Source organism: Miniopterus schreibersii, assembly GCF_964146895.1.
Source record: "Miniopterus schreibersii genome assembly, chromosome: 4".
NCBI classification, from domain to species: Eukaryota; Metazoa; Chordata; class Mammalia; order Chiroptera; family Miniopteridae; genus Miniopterus; species Miniopterus schreibersii.
In genome coordinates this window covers 25,635,708-25,658,038 of record NC_138105.1, presented here as the reverse complement: position 1 = coordinate 25,658,038, position 22,331 = coordinate 25,635,708, and the positions used below count along the sequence as shown (strand labels likewise).

At 36.4% G+C, this 22,331-nt stretch overlaps 1 protein-coding gene across 4 annotated transcripts in view; it reads right to left on the bottom strand.

Annotated features, from left to right (window-relative positions):
• RAPGEF6 (Rap guanine nucleotide exchange factor 6) overlaps positions 1–22,331 on the bottom strand; it is a 186,401-nt gene that overhangs the window by 13,457 nt on the left and 150,613 nt on the right. For 3 of the 4 annotated variants that reach the window (XM_081136609.1, XM_081136612.1, XM_081136611.1), the window contains exons 20-25: positions 18,697–18,908; positions 14,164–14,287; positions 11,926–11,949; positions 8,536–8,756; positions 3,700–3,891; positions 1,052–1,186 (exon numbers count right to left, since the gene is read on the bottom strand). In XM_081136609.1, coding sequence (XP_080992735.1) covers positions 1,052–1,186; positions 3,700–3,891; positions 8,536–8,756; positions 11,926–11,949; positions 14,164–14,287; positions 18,697–18,908 — 908 coding nt within the window. The remainder of the gene's footprint in view (positions 1–1,051; positions 1,187–3,699; positions 3,892–8,535; positions 8,757–11,925; positions 11,950–14,163; positions 14,288–18,696; positions 18,909–22,331) is intronic. The other variant, XM_081136610.1, reaches the window with a different exon arrangement.

Below are 22,331 nucleotides of genomic sequence, written 5' to 3'. Positions count from 1 at the left end.
TTTATATATATTATTTCATTCAATCCTTATATAAAATAGGTGGTGTCGTTCCCCCCCACCCCGTTTTACATATAGGAAACCTGACCTTGTAAATCAGTGACTTGTAGTGTAGTGACACAGCAATAGGAGGGGACACAGAGTCAGGATCCAAATCAGGTCTGACATCACTGTACCACATTGCTGCGACACAGGGAGCAAAATTAAGAAAAATCCTCCAGAAGTGAGATGACACTTAGGACTTGGGAGCTGAGGAAAGCTCTGGAAGCTTTTCCTTCCTGCTGTAATTCATAAGCTTGTCTTCCCTCTGACTATGTACTATTCAGCACTGTGACTATTTAAAGATGTAATTCTTTTACATCTGTGAAAACAATGCCAGGACTAAGGAGCCTTTTTCAACAGGGTACATACAAAGTGTGGATGGGCCAATGTAAAAACACACACACTATTTAGAATGCTACATGCCAACACAATGACATCTACATGCATACTGTCCAGGCTAGTCAAGAAAAACTTAGTCTGAATTACAAAAACATGTAAATGAACAAGAGTGATTTCAGATTATTTTACCTCAAGAGGTTCTATATGAATAAATATAAATATAGAAATCCATAAGGGTATTGGTTATTTTAAATCCTGATTAACAAAAAGGTAATACTCCATTACTAAAGAAAGGAATGCATCAACCTAAATATTTGTTTCTTCTCCTAAATCTTGTTGTTGGTTAAAAACAATTTCTTCTAGAAATTCTTATTTTCAAATACTCCACAGAATAGCAACATTAAGAATCTGCACAGAACGAAACTACTAGGACCTCTGCCTTCATTCTTATCCATGCTTGTCCTCTGTCAAGTAAGAACCAAACACTGACTACAGAAGTCCTACATAATACCTGGAAAGCATATGAACAATTCCAACCAAAATATGCAAGTTCAAAAAGTATTAGAAGTTATGCTTCCCTTCATATTTTGTTATTACTACAGAATGAAAAATAAAATGTGTTACAAAGTGTTGTCTGGTAAAGCAAGGACCAGTTTGCACTGCCTCGTCTTACCTTTGCGTGGGGAACCTTGAGGAGATCCAGGAGGACTCGAATGTAAGGATGACGCCACAGAAATAGTATCTTCTGTATGTTTCTTACCACTCATTTCTTCAGTTGTTCCTGAAACTTTCTGAGGTATACTTGTACCTAAAAATAAAACCAAAAAAGCAAATAAGCATCACTTCACAATTAGAAAGCCTATAGTTGCCTGAATTACTACATAACTAAAGCCACGATGCACAATGGCTAGTGTATTCAACTGAAATGTGTAAATGACAAACGCACTAAATGACTGGGTAATGGTATACAGAGATTCTCACCTCTAGGTTATTTGTTCAAATTCAGCCAGTAAGCACAGACCAGATTATAATAGTTCTTGTTTGTTTTGTGACATAAGGGAAATTGATTTAACAGTCTAAGTCCCAGGCCCCACAATTGATACACTTGTAGGAAGTATTAATAGAGAAGGCATATATTCAAACTCTTCCCTCCCCTCTAGAGGTGGCCTCTCTAAGTCAGGGCGAGGCATGTGGCAGGGGCAGTGTGGGGATGTTGGCACTGTCACTACCTGTGGTGCATCTGTGCTGTGGGAATACAGAAGAGGCTGCAGGGCTGCCAGTCCAGCCCTTTTCAAGAGCACTAAATTCACACTACAGGAGAGAAGTAGACAACAGAAAGAATCATGAATTTATAGAAAAATAGTATGGAGCCCAATGGAAACATTCCTGCAAAGTTCTATCATTACTCTTGTCCAACAGGTGGTCGTGTTTAGCATAGATCAAACTTAGCAATGGTTTCCATATATTGACATACATCTCTAAGAAATATCAGAGAGCTATTGACACTGTACTCAACCAGTAAAGTAAGCCCAACTTTGACAAGGATTCGGCATAGTGACAAGCAGCCCTTTGACACTGAAATAATTCAAATCACAGCGTACTTGCCGTTTTTACTTAATAAGTGCCGTTTTAATATCAATGTATTTATCACATAGATGAAGTCTGTATTACAAGAAGAGGGAAGAGGGCTACCTGGTACAAGTAATAATGCATCTCAGGTGATCACATCCAAGCAAGAAACCAGAGCTAGACCTGTCCCATTTATTACTCCTAACAAGTAAACTTATCAACTTGAATTTTGCATTCAATTCTCTTCATTTTCATAGTCACCAAACTAGTTCAGGCTCTGAGGAACTTCCAGTTAACTGTCACATCAGCTTTCCATTCGGGTCTCAGTCTCCAGTCTTACTGCAGCCCCTATTGTTCTCCAACATTAACTGGCCCTTGCCTTGCTCAGATCTCTTTGATAGCTGCCCACTGGCAACCTTCCTTTAGCATGCCATTTTATAACTTCAGCATGCTTATGACTTTACTTATCTTTATCCTCGGTGGCTATTTAGCACAGTGGTTAAAAGCAAAGACTTTGAGCCAATTAGCCTGGGCTCGACTCCCAGCTCCAACACTTACTGGTAATGTGTAAGTTACTTAGACCCTCTACGGCTTCCCCGTCGAGTGAGAGTAGTTCCTATCATACAGGGTTCTTATAAAGATTAAATGAATATAATATATACAGTTAGCAAAGTGCTTAGAACTGTGTCTAACACCCAGTAAGTGCTCTGTATCAGCTCTAATTATTATTGTTTCAACATTCTTCCTGTAGCTTAGTACTCAGAGGCAGCAAACTGCCTGTAGCTCCTTGGAGATACCAAGTTTTTCCTCTGCCTGAAGCAACTTCTCTGGAATCTTTGCCGAATTACCTCTTTCCTGATCTACTTTTATGGATCTGCTCAGGTGTTATCTCCAAAAAGCCTTCTCTGAAGCTTTACTTTACCTCTGCCTGCCCTAAAAGCTCCCCCTCTTCTGTTGTTTTATAGGTTCTGTACAGATCCCTGGCATAACAGCAAACTCATTTTATTGAAGATACCCATTTGTGTGAGTGTCTATACCACCAGACTGAAAATCTAGCAAAGGTATAGGCATTTCTTTTCAACTTTGGATTGCAAACCAAAATCAAATTAAATTCACATTTCACAAAGTTCTACTGACTATGTCCTATGTATAATGCATAGACTAAGTAATAACGCTAGGCTAATTATGCTAGGCTAATAATGCTAGACTAATTACCAAAACTAATCTGGCTTCCAATCTAAAAGCTCTAATAGTGATACTATTAAAACAACAAATAAAAGTAATTTTGATAATGTCTACATGGCCAAACAGAGGGGAAAAAAGTGTGGTTTATACTTTATGTACTTTACATGCTCTTGTGTCTCCTAACTAGGGTTTTTAGAAGTAGTCATTAATGAAAAACCAACATACAGTCCCTTTTAGAATAAGCAACTTCATTCTTAAAGGTTGCATTTGCATTAGGTAATTGATTAAATGCACCTTTGACTGCAGTAAGCCCTTGGTACCCAAGTGTATTGCTGTTAGGTTTTCAGTTGATCTGATTACAGGAATTCCAATGTCAGCATTTAAAACATGTATACTGTCATCAAATACCTATAGGCAAAATGACACATTTTAAAATTCATGAATGATGGTTAATTACACAAAATACAATAGCTAATCTCCTGAACACTTACATTAGTAACTATTTTTCATTCGAACTCCCCTGGAAATTCCAATTAAATGAATGTGATATTAATTGTGAATACTCACTCAGTGTGGCAGGGTCTTTTGATTGCCCCTTCTTCCTGGTGGGGTGCAAATTAACAGCTGGCACTTGAAGCACCTGGCTTACTCTGTGGGACTGATGCAAATGGGCTTTAGCTGTTTGACCAGCTGATCTCATAGGCACTGGAGACATTTCTGACAATTTGGCTGATCTTTTCTCAGTTAAATTCTTGGTCACTAAAAGAAGAGAGTAAGAAACATGTAATTCTGCACTCTTTTAGGGAAGGTTATTACCACTGACAATAAATGGCTGCATTAAAACCACCTTTTCAACACAGAAAATATATTAATTTTCCTAAAAATAACTTCATATATTATAAAATGTTATCTCTACAATTTTTATAGAATTATTTTGTTAATTTTACTTTCTAAATACTTTTTGAATATATTTAACTTCATTAGCTCTACCTCCACCATCACCCTGAAGGCCAAGTTAAAATCCTCTGGTCTATACTATATATATATATACATACACACACACACACTTTTTGTGGGACAGATCCTGTCTCAGGTTTCTTTGTACAAATAGCACAGGAGGACACCAACTCCATGCAGACAGCAGCCGAGGGGTGACACCAGTCCTTCCACCCTCACATTGGTGGACAGAGACCTCTATTCTGGAGCCTCTGTGGGGGCCTGGGCACCTTTGGGAGCCTGAGCCTGAGCTGGAACCTGAGCTGTAGCCGCAGCCACCGCCTGAGACCCTTGGCAATGTAGACATGAGCACACTTCCCAAACTTGAGGTGAGTGATGTAAGCAAGTTGACTGAACTTGTGGCTGCTGCCCTTTGGGATCTTGGGCTTGACCTCCTTGGGCTTTACAAGGGCCTTGATAGCCGCATGTGCACTCATGGCCTTGGTGTTGTCAGCCTGCATCTTCTTCAGGTCTTTCTTGTTGTGCTTCTTGGCAAAGTGCATGTTCCTCAGGAACTTGGGGTCCACCCCTTAAGACATTCGAATCTTTGTGGTTAGGGTTTCTTAATGCCATTTCTGTGCCATTTTTGGGACTAATTATACACGTGGTGTAGTTCTTGGACTTGGCGATGTCTGCACCAAAGCCTGAAGCTCCCAAAACACCTAGGACTGGAAGAGCTTACATCTTCTCATTTATACTACTGAAATATCCCCTCACTCTCTCAGTTCTAGTTGCCTTCAAGCCATTTTCCATACAATAGCAGGGTGACTTTTCCAGTGTGAAAATCTGATTATATCACTTTCCTTCTCCAAATTCCCAGCACAAACCTTCAGATGACTTGCCACTACTATTAGGATCAAGATCCAAATTACCCAAACAAGGCCTGACAGGCCTGTATGATCTGGCATACCCTGCCACCGTGCACAGACTAGATTAGATGCTAAGTTTTATATTCTCAAGGCATCCTGTGACTTTCTTTCACAGCACTGATAATTGTAGGGGCGGGGGGGACACAAAAGTAGACTTACAGTTGTTCATATGAAAAATAATACAACTAATAAATAATACAAGAATAAACTGTGTTTCGCATACTCACAACTGTAAACCTACTGTTGCCAACCCCTGTATCCGTGTGATTAATCAATTAACGTCCCTTCACCGGCCCCAGACTGTAACTGAGTAAGGGCTGTATATTGTTCACTACTAACTCCCTGTGTGTCCAGTGACCTACAAAAAAAGACCATTAATAGGTATTTGTTGAATGAAGAGGTGAAATTACTGCAACAGTTACCCACAGGAATACCAGAGATATGGTTAGAATATTTAAAAATGTTAGAATTAAAAACTGAGAACTCTCAAGTTAAGAAACAAAAAGTTGTTTCTTTTGTATAAAATCAATACTGTAATCCAAAGGAAAAAGCTCTTCATTCAGGAAGCACTTTCAATTCTTCTGTCAGTTATTCAGCATGGTTTCAACACATCCCTCCATGACCGATTTGTTTTAAACAAGACAAAAGCAAAATTAGAAAACTTACCCTGCCCCAGCACAGCTATAATAGCTACTATGCTTCTATTTTGAGAGCCCAGAGAATATTTTGAGTGGTAAGAAAGTCAAAACACAGGGACTTCTAGGGGATGATATGCACTGTCTCATCAACTAATAGAATCCAAGATGTTATCTTTTGGTTAGAGCCATAAAATACATTTTCCCCCTCCTCTCAATCCTAATCAATTCTACTGACACTTTATTAATTGCTACAGTACAAAAAAAAAGTCAAGAGACAACTTTAAGTATAAAAGGACTTCATAGATGAGTGTCAAAATCTGCATATACTGACTTACTACGAAGAACCAAATTCTACAATGCTCAGCAATCAACTATTGATTGGGTTTGGGATGGTCATTATTTAAACATTTAAAAATCAATTTTGTAATAGAAATCAAATAAAGATTCTCAAACCAATTTAAAGAAATATGCATTAAATTAAATTTTCACAAAACTCACTTTAAGGAAGTCCCATAGGTTTTCTCATTAAAAAAAAAATTAAATATATAGTGAAGGACATCATTTTGTATTAAGAGAAAAGACAGATAAGTTTAGGGTGGGTATCAGAAGACAAGGGTACACAGATGTAGAGGGGAGGGGAGAAAGAGAGAGAAAGAACGCAGAGGTTAGTATGTGGAATCTTTCTGGGCCTTAAAACTGTAACAATGAGCAAAGCACAGAAGGCATTTCTATGCTTGTGAATATCCCAAATCAGGTTTAGGAAACAAAGAAAAGCTGACAGTGAAAACAAAAGACAAAACAAATACCCTTTTCTCAGATGAAAGCAGGAATAATAAATCGTGCTCCGTAACCGTAAGATGATAAAATCTATACTGAGTTACTTGGGGAAAAAATAATTTTGATGATTATTCAAAGCAGGGTCAGGGTGCTTTAATAAATTAAGTATGTAATGGTTTTGAACATTAAAACATGAATAACTTTAAAGATTCTATACACTTTTTCAGTCTTTGCTCTCCATAGTACCATTTTCCCATGGCTGACACTATTCTTGATAGCCCATGTGTAAGAAATTTTCGCACATACCTTCCAAGTCTATATGTACTTAAGAATTCACCAGCATTTTAATATCTGTGTGATTTCTTTTTTACTGTAACATATTAGAACATCTTTGTATAAGCAGTTTTTTGGAGGGTGCATTATCTCATTGGAATACAATTCCAATACCAGACACCTCACAGATTGCTGTGAGGAGTAAATGACATTGTTTAAAAAGAGCTTAGCATGGTTGCTGGCATACAGAAAGCTCTCATTGTTAGCTTTTATTATTTCTTTCTCCTAATTTAATAGGTCTGATGTAGAAAGAGCCAGAGAGTTTATAAACATACTCCAAGCCCTTGCTCAATGAAGAAAGCCTTGCTCAGATGTAATAAACGAGACTCAAACTGTCCTCACCCTTCACGGGCATCCTTCCATCACACTCCTTTCCTTTTCTCATCAGTAGAAGTGTTCAAGATATTATTTTTATAACAGTATTTTAATTTATTTTTTAATTTAAATATATCTTTATTGATTTCAGAGAGAGGAAAGGAGAGGGAGAGAGACAGAAACATCAATGATGAGTCACTGATTGAGCCCACAGCCTGGGCATGTGCCCTGACTGGGAATCGGACCCCAATCGCCTGGATCCCAGGTCAACGCTCAACCACTGAGCCACGCCCGGCTAGGCTATAACAATATTTAGTAAATGAATTGTTACCCCAAGTTTTAAAAGTCAGTCATTTCTTAAAATTTAAAATCAATATTTGGTTGTATTTCCACTTTCTCTTTTTGACATCTATTATTATGCATATTCCATGCCATTTATCAGTCTCAGGGTCAACCTCCGATGGTTTCCATTTCCCCCAATGAGAAACACAAAAGAGAAAATCTGAACCTTCCCCTCCAATATTCTGTCAGCATTTAACATGTTCTATGCTTTCTATTGGTATACACATACTCACATAACACTTACTTATTATTTAAGGTCATCTTTATTTTGTTTACAACGAAGAGTATATTGTATCATCTCTGATTTCTGCTTTTACAACTAATGATTTCCTTGACCCAAACACATGCATTCTTTTTTGTACTTTTGAAAAAACAAAACAATTTTGAGGATAGGCTCTTTTTTGCTCATATTTTTAATATATTAACAGTATCAGAATATGTCTGATTTTTCTTGTTTTACCTTACTTACTGACACCTATAATATACTTATGATCTCTAACAGTGTTTTAATTAAATTTCTTGTATTTTCTATTTGGTAAATATTATCCATGACTTTTTTTTTTTTTTTAAATATATCTTTATTGATTTCAGAGAGAGGAAAGGCGAGGGAGAGAGAGAGAGACAGAAACATCAATGACGAGAGTCACTGATCAGCTGCCTCCTGCACGCCCCCAAATGGGAATCGAGCCCGCAACCCGAGCATGTGCCCTGGCCGGGAATCGAACCCCGATCGCCTGGATCCTAGGTTGATGCTCAACTGCTGAGCCACGCCTGGCCGGGCTATCCATGACATTTTAAAAAAAGGTAAACATTTCATTTATTTTTACTCTTAATTTAGGAATAAAGGTAAAAATGTTCTCAAATAGAAGTGCTTCAGTATAATGTTCCAGTTTTTACAAGAAGACTTTATAATGTTTTTTAAAGACGAACTATTTACCCCTATTTCTTGCATAAGGTAATCATCAGGAATGGATGGAATTCTCTGATTAGTAGGATAACATGATGCTTGGGTTTTGTCAGTAACCTTTTGTGAGTGTAAGTTAACTTTCTTGGAACTTCAGCACAACTCTGGAGAAGCAAATTTCTATTTTATTGTGCTATTTAGTGCCACATAAAAGAAAACTTGTACTCACAGGTACCATATGCAGGTTCCAACTGCAATGACATCATTTGGAACTTCTCCTCATCTGTCTCCACATCCAGACTGGAAAGATACTGCTTCACTTTCCTTGCCATCTGGGCATCCTCGTATAGCTTCTTAGCATTAAGCAGAGAGCTACGGCGTGCTCTTTTTTTGTGAGCACCTCCCTGAACATCCAGCATGTTTGAGTTTGTGCTGCCTTGACTCAATGACCTGTAAGAAGATGGAGATCACAATAAAGCGCTGTAAAGATGAGAATGAAACACGGCAGACTGAAGATAAATTTGTTCTGTTAATACTATTGCATGCTGATGTAAATGAGTTAAAAGATGAAGAGCATTAATGCAAAGTAATATGGCACATATGGCAATGTTCTAAGATTTGGCAAAGTGCAGAATTCAAAAGAATAACTCCTCGCTGAGTAATTAATTTCATCAGACTTGTGTTTGTGCCTATGTAAGCCATGGCACAACTGTGACAAATAAAAGCATCCTCTGGCCCTGGTGCTCACCCATATACTCCATATGGCATGAGCTGGAGTCAGGACAAGCCCATCCTCAGCCAGATCTCTGCACCAGAGTTCTTCAGCATGAAAGTTTCTAGAGCAGCTCTGCTTGCCTGTGCTGCTTTGGACATGTTACGGCCATCACCATACCAGTCTACAGCAAGCCCACTCTTAGCATATCGAACAATTTTACCAGTATCCAGATTTTGGCCAAAATTCAAAGAGAAAACCAGTAAGAAAAATAACAGGATTTATATTCAATTCAATATAGTCAGAGATCAGAAATGCAATTAAAAGTTACTCGATTCTTCCACTCACATATGATATAGTTAGGCAATGTGTGGGTACTAGGACTGGGGATCTGGGGCCTGGGATCTTCATTCTACAGTGTTTCTGATGTGATGGAACTGCAAGCTGGGCAGAAATAACCACAACTCAAACTAGCTTTAGTTTCACCCAATTCTCCTCTCTAGACTATACCAAGAACCAGAGAAAAACCCGAAACACAAGGCTATTTGTCCTTTCTAACAAGGCCATCCAACACAAGGTTCTACGATGAATTTTATTTTAAAGGCAGTTGCCATTCCAAAATAACAAAGGTATCTGGTTTTTCTAAATTAGCCTAATATTTACAGAAAAATATTCTATGTAGACAACCACACAATAATTTGTTCTTCAGTGTTCATATACCAAGTTTAAAACAGATACTAAAATCCTAATGTTTTCATTGTATATTAAGTGAAACAAAGCTGTAAAAGGGTTATGGTTCTTTTTTTTCTTTCACAATTTTAAGATCTTTGAAATAGGGTGTGTCTTACATTTAATGGCAACTATTGGTCAGGCAGAAACTGTGATGTGGTTGTCACTGATCACACTTGCAAAAAGCTTCAAAACTTGCAGAAAGGTTTGGAAGAAAATCCAATGACATTAGTGAGTTACTCTATTAACCCAGGAACCAAATGATTTTAAGGAGGTAGTGAATGTGACAAGTTCAAAAACATTCCCAAAGCAGGCATTAAAGGGGGCTAGCTGTTAAGTATTTGCAAAGCCAGCCTAAGAGCACAGCACCAATAGCTTTTACCTCTTTTATGACTTGTTTTAAAAAATGCTGCATTACCAACACACTTGATGGCAATATCGTTTGGAGAGAACCCCCCAGAAACTAATAACTCTAAAAGTGATTTAGAAGATGCACGTTCTTAATATGAAGAAGTTTTAGAAAGACCCAACCAATTTAATTTGCTTGTATTTTCCTTTTCATGAATGTAAAGGGTGTTATGTGATAAAAATACATAGGTTTATATAAGAGCTCTTTCATTAAGTGTAAGTTTAATGGTACCTAAAATAATTGTGTGTCTAACAATAGAAATGCAGTTAAATTAAACCCCCAAATTTAGAAGCAAATTTTAATACAAACATTTGATAATTTTACCTTAAGTGATATTCAGAGAGAGAGAGAGAGAGAGAGAGAGAGAAAGGGACACCACAAATCAAACATACATACATTTCTAATAAATAAAAACTGTGATAACTGACAAAATGTCTTCCGCCTCCAAAACAGAAAATGCTGTGATGCAAAAATGAAAATACCTAGTGTCTGCTAGCATCACACAATGCAAACCTAAAGCTGAATCATCAGTGAGTAAGGAATATTAGCCATTCAAATAGCCCAAATTCCCACTAAGATATACGGACCAAGTTCTCTTCTTTATAATAGTAATGCTGGGATTCAATTTCTACTTTCAGTGAGAGGAACCAGAAAAGACAGAGACATAAATGTATAATACAGAAGAAAACACATGAGAAACAAAGAAGGGAGGAAAAGATAGAAGAAAAGTCAAGTTCACCAAACTTCAACAGAAAACAAGACCACAAGCAAGACAGGACTCAAGTTAAAGTAAGTGGCTCACCAAAAATCCTTCTAACATGTAATAAAAGCTTCTAACTTCATGATTCACTATAGTCTTAAACAAAATTCTTCTTACACAACCCCTTCATCCACAAAAGCCATGTCTTTCTTCATCAAAAAATGAAATGACTACATAGATTATTTATAATACCCTAAAAATTCTATGATTCTAAATAGGTATCTAGCAGAGATCTGAACCTACCTGAACAAAAGGTGGTAGTTTTTGATTTTATTACATTTTTAAGAGAGGTAAGAGAGTCTTTGCTTAAAAATAGGAGAAACTGAAAATAAAATCCAATCAATACTGTAAGTATCATGGTATTAGAAGATCTGAGGAATTAAAATCATCTTCTATTCAATTATTTACTAACTCAGTTTTATAGTATCGTTAGGATAAGGAATGCCTCTTTTTGGAAAATTGATGTAAAAAACATAATCTTTATAAACAAATCTCTTATCCATTTTTATATTTATATATTTATGTTTATAAAACATGACATTTGAATAAAAGAAAATGGTGTGGACTCTGGAATCAGACTGCCTAGGTTTGGATCCACCACTAGTGAGTTGTAAGAATTTGGACAATTCTATCTTTCCCATCTGTACCATGGGAATAACAGTATTCATCTTATACGGTGGTTTGGAGAATTAAATAATTCATATAAAGTGCTTAGAACAGTGTACGGTACATTGCAAGCACACAACAAATATTTCCTATCATCATCATCATTTAACTGACCTTGTTCAAAATCTAAAAGGGACTTTTGGAACGTCAATAACAAAAACGGAAAATAAAAGCTAGTTCTATCACTACTTTCACCTTGTTAGCAAAAGGCATTTGTCAGGAATGTAGGTTGACAGGGTTAATAGAACGCATGCTATTTTATGTGCGTGCATTAATGAAAAGGATGCAGTACATGTTAAGAGTTGCACAACCTCATTCCAGTTGCAATCATCTCTACACTTACCCCAGACTCCGCCACCTCTTCTTCCTGTAAGCAAGAGCCACAAACATTGAAGCATGTGTTTGAATAGGAAAGCACAGAAAAAAGACAACAGTTGTGAGCCAGAAAAACTCTGGAGACAGAATAGAACAGGAAAATTTTACTAGAAAAAAATGGTAACTTTAAAGTAAAATGATTTTAATGGAATGCAGAGGAATAAAATGAATTATGATCTGTATTAAAGGCCAAAACCCTCTATAATATTTTAAAAATATGCTTTTAGGCCAATTCTATTTTTAACCCAATTCATCTAGAAGCCTATGTTAATAAGAAGCTTAAGGAAAAACATTTATTTACTAAAAGTTGTGTATTCAAAATTTCTCTGAGAGGTTCAATACATTCAAATTTTATAAGGAATTTTAACCAGAAAATTCAACTTAAAAAATATATATCAAAATTTTTATAATACTGTTAATCCTTACAGTACAATCTAATTGAATATTATTTTTTATTTTTATTCTTATTTATTCATATTTTTGCACCCCTGTCAACCCCCAATGGCCTCAGTGTGTCCCAGGCCTGCACCCAGTGAACTCCAGTGCTGGCAGCTCAAGATTCTGTTTTTCAGCCAGTAAATTGATTACTGTTAAAATAAAGGGGTTACTTTGTCCATACTACATAATATGCATCACCAAAATGGAAAATTATTTGCTTAGGAAAAATAGTACCTTTCAGTACTGGATGACAAAACTGATTCAGGAAAAGTTCAGTGCTACTAATTATAATGTTTTCTTTTCTTCTATACTGTATTCTACTTAGCCCAGGCTATTCCCAAGAAAATAGACAAGTTTATTAATTTCTTCTTCAGTTTTTTCATTCTTTGTTCATTTCTGAAGCACACTGTACTTAATGTATTATTAACTGGTCAGGCAGAGTCGCAAATTCATTATGTCTTCAAGAACCAGAGTGCTGACATATATGAGTAAATGAGGGTCCATGTAAGACAACATGCAGTGGTTGGAGCCACTGTACAGGGACATACAACAACAACGACGACAACAACTTAAAAAACAAACAAAGAAACAAACAAACCCTCCTCTAGATTTGCTTTGGTCCCTGGTTCTTACTGTTTTCCACTTACACATTGTTGAGCAATCACATCTCTCATTACAGGTAGTGATTCTCAGGGGCAGAAGTGAGATGGGTAGGGAAGAGGAGATCTGACACCCCTTTCTCCATAGTTCGAGGATCTCTAAACTAGAGCAACCATCAGAGAAACTACTTACAAAAACAAAGACTCCTGACCAGTAATTTAAATAAAATAAAACAAAACCAAAACACCAATCCTGACACACACAAATTCTGTCTGGCTACAAAAATCCCATTTCCAATTTTTAAAGAATCAAGGATTTTTGTTTTCTTAGTAAACTGTATTATTTAAGACAAAGGAATTGTATCTCCCTCTGTAATTATTTCCTTTTAAAGCTCTTTATGTACTAAACCTATACAGAGTCCCAGAGGAAAATCAGACCAAAAATTAAAGCTCTAATGCTTATTTTGAAAATTATAAAAATTACTGGGGAACATCTTGACAACGTCTTTTATGTTTAAGTTCAAGAAGATTTGAGAAAGCCTTTATTGTTACATTAAAAATGAATTTTGAAAAGCATTTTTGGAAGATTAGGTTAATATGTAATACAAGTAATATTTTTCATTTTTATTAAAGAAGGAACATGTTTAAAGTGGTACTTTCTAAATTCTGTTTAAAGAACTTACATATGAATAAATAGCAGTACCATGATTTGAGAAAAAGAATATATTCAAGAAGAATAAAGTATGACTTAGTTGGAAAGAGAACTAAAAAATATTCAGTAAAACTAAAAGACACATGCACATTAATACTTTACAAATTAGGTCAGAAATCAGATGAAAGCATTTGTTCTCTGTGGTAACTTCAGTAAAGATCAGCAACTTACACTTACGTTAGCTAACACTTTAAGTAACAATAACAATGCAGAACTATCCACATACTCAAAAAAATGATGCAGAAGTAGGGCTCAAATCTCCAGCAAATTATGTAATCCTGGGCATATGACCTAACTGCTCAGCTTCTCCACATGTAAAAGGAAGGTCAATATCACCTACCTTTAAGGGTTATTGTGATAAATAATTACTTTGAGACTGTGTAAAGCACTTTGTACAACACATAACAATGGTAAATGGTTGAAAACTGACACACTTTTACACACTTCAATACCATACCTCTGTCGGAACATCATAGCTGGGTCCATGTTAGCAGAAGTCATTCGAACAACTTGACGAATTTCCTTGGCAATCATTCTTAGCTTCTCAAAATTTACTAAACCATCTACTTTGGAGTCATTTCCTATGGAATAAAAGTAAAAGTTTTTAATTTTCAAAATTAAAGTAGCAGAAATCAATTATTATTCTTGGGGGGGTTATAAATAAGAACTTACTTTCTCAAACTGCTACTCTTATTTTTTTAAGAATTGATAAACCACAGATGATTCAACCCTGTTCCCAGGGAATAAGCTACTGGGAGGAATTCTATCCCTAGGGGAGGGGTAGTGATTATGAACATTATGAGTACAGCTTCCTCAACCAATTTCATTATGTTGCAGGCACACTAGTAAAATGTGCAGCTCCTCAAATCTAACTCTCCAGATGCTCAGCCCACTCTCAGGCAGTGGAAATTTTTTAACCAAGGGTCACAAAGAGTGAGCTTTGAGCTTAATTAACCCCGTAAGTTTTCTTTGGTTTGCAACACTTGAAAAATTGTTAAATGAGTTCTCAACATTTAAGAAGTATAAGATATCCCATGAAAACAAGAATTTTTGGCTTCTCTTAAAGATCAAAAGGGAAAGGGTTAGATGGGAGATTAAATAATAGAAGATCTGTTTTCCCAAATGGCAATAATTAGTTAAAATTAAGAGGTGATTGACTCATAAGGATAAACATTTTCTAGTCTGCCAGTCCCTTTCCCTTTCCCAGAATTTGAATTTACAATCATGGCATTAATCATTTAATACAAATTTGCTTGTTCTTAAGTTTCACAGTTTTTGTTTTTGTACTGTTAAGTAGTTCTTTGAGAATAATTCACATAACTTTCAAAATGGCCTACTTTTCTTTGAAGAGGGTAGGTAAGCCCATTTGTTGGCTTACCCAGTTCAAACCACGAGACAAGAAATATCTTCAAAGGGCAACCTGACTGTCTACAGCAGTGGTTGTTTTTCTCACACCTGTCTTTAACAGTTAGCATAAATCCATTTATATCCCATGGCAGCCCTTGAGGTGCCACCGTAGAACTCAGTCCCTGAAGACAAGTTTGAGAACCATATAGGTCTGGAACAAATGGTGGCCTCCTGTCTCAATGGCCTCCTGTCTCACAGTAAACAGCACCTATACATTTGACGTATGAACTGTTCAGGGTCTCAACATGAGTTGGAAACAAAATAATCACAAAAAGTACTTTCAAGTCACATAAACATGTTTTAAGGGAGCATGTCAGAGCATCAAAATATCTTATGAAAAAGGAATGATAATGAAAGAGGGGGGCAGTAAGACTAGGTAATCTGAACAATACTCCTGCAGATAAATATTAGAATATTTGAAAAGTAGAAAAAAATAAATCTTTTAAGGCATCAAAAGGTATCCAGGCAGTGAAGATCTGAAAGAATGAATACCTGGGACAGGTTTAGCATTTCCCAGTGCTAGACTCTAGGGACATCTGCTGATTTCAGAAGAGGCACATGCTGAGCTGCAAAACTGAGGAGTGACACCCTGACTTTTGAGGTTAGAGGAAATAACAAGTCCAGGTAAATGTCCAATGCTTTAGGTTGAGATCCTGAAGGGCTATATCCTAGGGACTAAGAATGAACTGAATCTACACTGGAATAAAAGTTCAAAGTTAAAATAACTTGCCTGGCTGGTGTGGCTCAGTGGCTGAGCATCAACCTATGATTAAGGAGATCGAGGTTCAATTCCCAACCATGGCTCATGGCACATGCCCGGGTTGCGGGCTCCATCCCTAATAGGGGGTGTGCAGGAGACAGCCAATCAATGACTCTCTCTCATCACTAAAGTTTCTCTCTCTCTCTCTCCCTCTCCCTTCCTTTCTCTGAAATCAATAAAAACATATTAAAAAAACAAAACCTATCTCAAAATGTGAAAATGAATTAAAGTGATTTTGGATTGCTAGCAACTCTAGCTGCCTTGCAGAAGCAAGGTTTAATTCTCTCTGGAGGGATAGAACATCATCTGAAACTTCAGATTATTTCTGTAAATTTTTAATACATGACATTTATTTGGATAAAAAAACAAAGGCCATCAGGAGAAAAGATAACATGATTAAAATGCAAAGAACAAAAAAGATAACAGAAAAAGACCCACAAAGGATCCAGATCATGGAGTTAATAGAAACAGATTTTAAAATAACTATATTGAATATGTGCAAAGATGTATATAAACAACACTGAGAACTCTGGCAGAGAGTAAGAAGATAAAAAGATAAACAAATGTAAACTGGAAAACTGGAAAAAAAAAAATCACAACAAAAAACCAGAGTAACTGGAATTAGGAACTCACTGATACATTTAATAGTAAATCAGACATAACTAAAAAGAAAATTAATTAATTGGACAATAGGTTGGAAGAAAATATCCAGAATAAAGCATGGTGAGACAAAAAGATGGGAAATACAGAAAATAGTATATGAGATAAAAGGGGCAGTAACCAGGGCTAATAGGAGTGAAATCAAAATCCCTAAAGGAAAGCTCAGAGAAGGGCATATAAGAAACTTGAAGACAGAATGAGAGGATTTTCCAAAACTGATGAAAAATGTCAAAACACAGGTTTCAGGATCTTTTATAAACAAGACAGAATTAAAACAAAACCAAAATGCCACACCTGATCACATTATAGCAAAACTAGAGAAAAATACAAATAAAGAGAAGAAAATTATAAAGCAGCTATGGGGAAAAAAGCAGAATACATTCAAAGAAATAGCAAATAAGAATTACACCTGACTTCTTAATGTTAACAATGGAAGCTAGAAGACAGAATGTTGCCTCAAAATGTTGAAAGATAACTGCCAACCAAAATTATGTCTTAAGAATGAATATGAAGTAAAAATATGTTCAGATAAACAAAAACTAAGGTATTTCATCACCATCAGACTTGTACTTAAGGGAATAATAAACAGTTTTCTATATGGAAAAAAATCCCCCATCAATATGGAAGCTTTGAAATGCAGAAAAGAATAAAAAATAGTAACAGCATCATCACAGGGGGTAAAGCTAAATAAACGCTGACTTTACTAAACAATGATAGTATCACATAGGATTTAAAGGCATGACAACAAATGCAGATAAGTTAGAAGTGAGTAAATAAAACTCAAATGGTCTAAGTTCTTTGCATTGCCTGACACACAGAAAAGTACTAATGAATATTTAACTAATATCAACAAGTATAAATACTATAATGTCTAGTGTAACACTAGAAAAATAGTAAAATAGGGCAGTGATTTTCAACTTTTTTTATCTCTTGGCACACAAACTAATTACTGAAATTCTGCGGCACACTAAAATATATAATTTTTGCCGATCTGACAAAAAAGGTATAATTTTGATAGATTCACACCGGAAGGCTATTGTTGTGTTGTATTTTGTCATTTTTAAAAACTTGACAATCTAGGGGAAAAAGAGGTCAGGTAGTGCATGTTTTAAAAATTTTGCGGCATACCAATGTGCAGCAGCACACCAGCTGAAAATTGCTGAAACAGTGTATAGTTAGCTAGTTTAGGACAAATATGCAAAAAACAAACAAACAAAAAATCCCATAAAACCCCCCACAATTTAGGAAGACTGTAGATAAAACATATGGTTAAAGAGGAACAATGAGAACTCCAACAATACTGCTAGTGCTGCACTTTACTAGATAATGCAAAAATGTTTTCTAAAGTTGATTATACAAATATCAGGACCCATAAATTCCACCCAACTTACATCAAACAAAAATGGATGTGCACTGAGAGATAGATATGCAAGGATATGTGCTTATAACAACACCATTATTCATAACATGTGAACAGTGGAAACCATCAAATACTCATCAACAAAATGGATAAATCCATTGTATGGCATCATGTAATGGATAGTAGAGTTCTGAAATGAAGTATAACTACACTAAAAAACATGGAAAGGTCTCCAATGTTGACCAAAATAAGCCAAAAACCAAACCAAACCATTAAGAGACAAACATGGTTCTATTTATATAGAGTTCAAGAACAGGAAAAAGTACACCCGTGTGAGAAGTCAGAACAATAGTTACCTTGGGGAAGAGGATGAGGATGCAAATTAGGAAGGGGCACATATGGGGCTCCTGGGAGGCTTGCAATGTTTTATTTTTAGCCCAGATGTTGGTTACATGGTGTTTCTTGGAAATGTATTAGACTGCTCACTTGTTTTGGGTACTTTTCTGTATGTGTTGAGTAGTTTAAAAAAAGTTGAAAAAATATTACTAAACAAAACAAATATGATCAAATTATCTGATGTTGGTGTAAGTAAAGTTTATGTTTAAATGAAGAGAGTAGACATCTAAATTTGTTCTTGTCCATAATGGGGGTTTTGGATTCCTAAAATTTGCTGCATTTAACTGGATAAAGCTTTAGTGATTATATAATCATTAGCCTGAAAAGATATATTCAATATAATAAATCACAATTCTCTAGAATTAGCTGAAGCTAAACATGCTAATTTTCAAATAACTTTTAAATACCTTCATGTAGAAATGTCATATCTTTCTTGACAACAGGGAAGAGTGGAATAATTGGAGGCTGCATGCTTTGACTACTAAGAACATTTCTGTACTTTGCCATGTTTCTAGATGGATCAAAAAGGTCTTGTAGATCTTGCAGGTGTTTCTCATACTTGCTTGGTAACTTTTCCCAAGTACCTCTGAGTCGTGCTACAGATGCCAGGTTCAAGCCACTGCCAAAGATGAGAATAAAAACATTAAAAAGGGACTTGGGTAAGAGAGAGGACTCAGGTCAGTAAAATGCATACACGAAGTTTCTCTAATAAAGCTGAAATAAGCAGGGACATATTTCAATGTTTTGAAATAAACAGAGCCATGATATTAAATAAAAAAAATAAAAAAGGAATTCTTGATCTTAAAACAAGGAAATCCTTTTTTAGAGGAACTACATTACTTGCCTATATAGCCTTTATTTTATAGTTTACATATTAAGTGACAGATAATTATTCCATAAAACACACATTTAACTTTAAAAAAACCTTCAAGTATCACCATATTTTTGTTTGTTTTACTTAGAAATAACTTTATGGAGATATTATCTACTTGTGAGTGGTTTAAGTAATGCTGAGCACAACTGTTATATAAGCGAGGCAATTTCGGGGGCTGGGGCAGTCTTTCTTCTCTGAGATTCTGTACACTAATGTCCCTGATTGCAATACTTTCATATCCCTAGGTTCTAATCCTGTCCCCCAGGCCTCCATACATTCAATGTCCCCTTTCTACATGATTTTAAACACTCTCACATAGCCCTAGCTTGAAAAATAATTCATGCCAATTAGGCTTCAACTCTTCCCTATCCCTTTATTTCTACATTAATATCCCATGGGTAGGCTGTCATATGAATAGCACATAAATAGGGCCTCAATTTTCTCACTAGTAATCCCACTTTTATTCTAAGCCACTTGACTTTCAACCACAGCACTGTATTTAAAATTTTCCCTTGCATTTTGATTTTAAGGTGTGAAATTAAGATATCTTTGTTCCCTTTACTTCTCAGAAATCATCCCAAACAACTACAAGGATACAAATGCAATTTTCACCTCCACTGAAACTAATAGATACCTGTTAACTCCTAAGCCTGTTAGAAAGGATGCCAAAGAATAGTCAAGGTGAAATAGGAGTATGTGAAATACTGAAAAAACAATATCCATAGTTGAAGATCTCAATGAAAGTTGGTAAAGTACAATTCTCCAAAGCATGCAATCATCCTGAAGGCAAAAACAGCAATCTCCTATTTGATACAACACAACAGAGTCCACAGGCTGACAGAATTAGGCAGGGACTATGTTCTTTATCACTAGGGAGCGCCAGGGAACTAATACATCTTGGTGAGAAGCAGTTTAACAGCGAGAGGAAAGAAAGGAGAAACTCTGAGGTGCCAAATCTCCATTTGCTGAAAAGAAGTAAAACTATTCAGATACAAGTTCAATTCCTGCTAGCCTGCAATACTACCCTGGCTCCTCTCCCACATGAACCTCCTGCAAAATAGCTGATACAAGAAAACTCATGTCATTTAAAAAGAAGGAATGAACACAGGATCTACAACAAGCTGCCACAAGGAAAAACTTAAAAAACAAAGCAGAAAAATGTTAACAACAATTAAATAAAAACAGGAACTAATCAATGATATAGCCATGATTTCAAATGAATTAATAAAGTAAATAAAGAGCTTAATGCAGTGATATAAGAGCTTAGAAAAAACATGGTAAGAGAAGTTGAATAGTAAAGTTCACGGGGAAAAAATGGAAGAAAAAATGAAACCAACAGAGAAATGAAGGCCACATTGGAACCTACATAAACAAAAAATGACAATGTTAAAAACTTATGCAAGTGACATGGGAAAAAAAGGATTAATAAAACATTCAACTGAAATGGACAGTTGAAAAGGACAAGGGAAAATAATAGATATGGAAGACAAAGAAGATCCAAAATCTCTATAAGTAGTATCCTTGAAGAAGGAAACAGAAATAATGGAACTGAATAAAGTATTTTGAGAAAACTTTCCAGAAACAAAAAAGAATTGAGAAAACAATTTGAGAAAACTTTCCAGAAACAAAAAAGAACTGAGTCTACAGATTTAACAGACACCACAGTTCCAAAGAACCTAATACAGAACTAAAAAAGGTTAGATACATCAATGTGAAAGTAAATGACTTCAGAGATACAGAAAGAATCTGGGAAGTAATCTCAGAAACTTAAACAGCCATGTAAAATGCTAGATGTGGAGCCAATGCCTATGAAGTTTCCAAGAAATAACATGTGGGCAAAATTTTTAAAGCCAGACAAACTATCACTGAGGTTCAAAGGCAACAGAAAAGCGCTTTGAATATGCTCAGGAAATATAATTCCCACAAACTTCTTCCAAGAGGTAACTGGACAAAGTGATGCCAGCATCACGGCAGCATAAGACATTCCTTGTTTTATTCTCCCACCCCAACAACAAAAATTTGGCACCTATCCAGAAACAGAAGAGCGTCTGATGTAGTTGTGGGACCTTGAACCACACTCTAAGGGACCTGAGAAGAGACTCGCTCATGGATGTATCACGTAATAGGTAGCTAAACTTTGTTGTGGAACCACAGCTAATAGGTTGTGGAACCTATAGGAGATTGTGTGTTCTCGCCCCTCTCACCTGTAGTCTGAGAATACCTGCAGAACACTGACTTGGGCAGTCACCTAGAGACAAGAGAGCCTTGTGGAAGTCCAAGTTTCCAGAGGAGAAGTTCCAGTATTTTAGTGGAGTAAAACAAAACAAAACAAAACAAAACAAAAGGAGTTTGGATACACTAAGGTAGGTAAAAGGGACAATTTGACTCTGCTGGCATCACCCCACGCTGCACAGCTTAGGGCTAAACTACATGGCCCCTAATTTCTCCCACAGGGGAAAGGGAAAGCCAATGAGTGAATGCTTGGTTTCCTTAGCTGTGTGGGTCACTACCAAAGACACTCATTTCTCCCTCACAGAATCCAGAGCATTGAAGTGAAAGGTCTATGACTAGGGGGAAGGAGCAGATAGGGAGGGTGGAATATGAGATTCCTGGAGGGTATTAAAGAGATGCAGTTCCTGCTGACTGCTTCTGGACTACAACAGGGTGCTCACCCACAGATCCCCTCAACTGACCCATGGGCACCTGCAGTGTACCATGTACCAAACCCATACCTCCCCCTGCTCTGCTGCTGGCTCCCTGTGTAAGGTCCTGAGAGCAAGCTCTGATAGAGGAAGCACACGCAGTGTCTGTGGACAAAGGAGAAACCACAAACTTGAGCTGTCTGGCCACCTTCAAGAAAACAAAAGAAACAGCCAGCAACTGACATGCTGTGTTATAGGATCGAGATAAGACATACAAGCTTCATAACTCTGGCACAAGAGAAAGCAAGAAGCACAGAGCAGGTGTGTCCATACAACACCTTGGAAAGCCTCAAAATCTACAGCCAGGTTGATGAAAGGGTGTGTGTATGTGTGTGTGCACGTGCATGTGTGTGTTTTCATCCTCAACACAGTAAAAAAACTGGACGAGGTAACTACTATCTCAGATGCAAAAACACAAAACAAAACAAAAACTGAATGTAAAACTCCAATAAACATGAAAAATCAA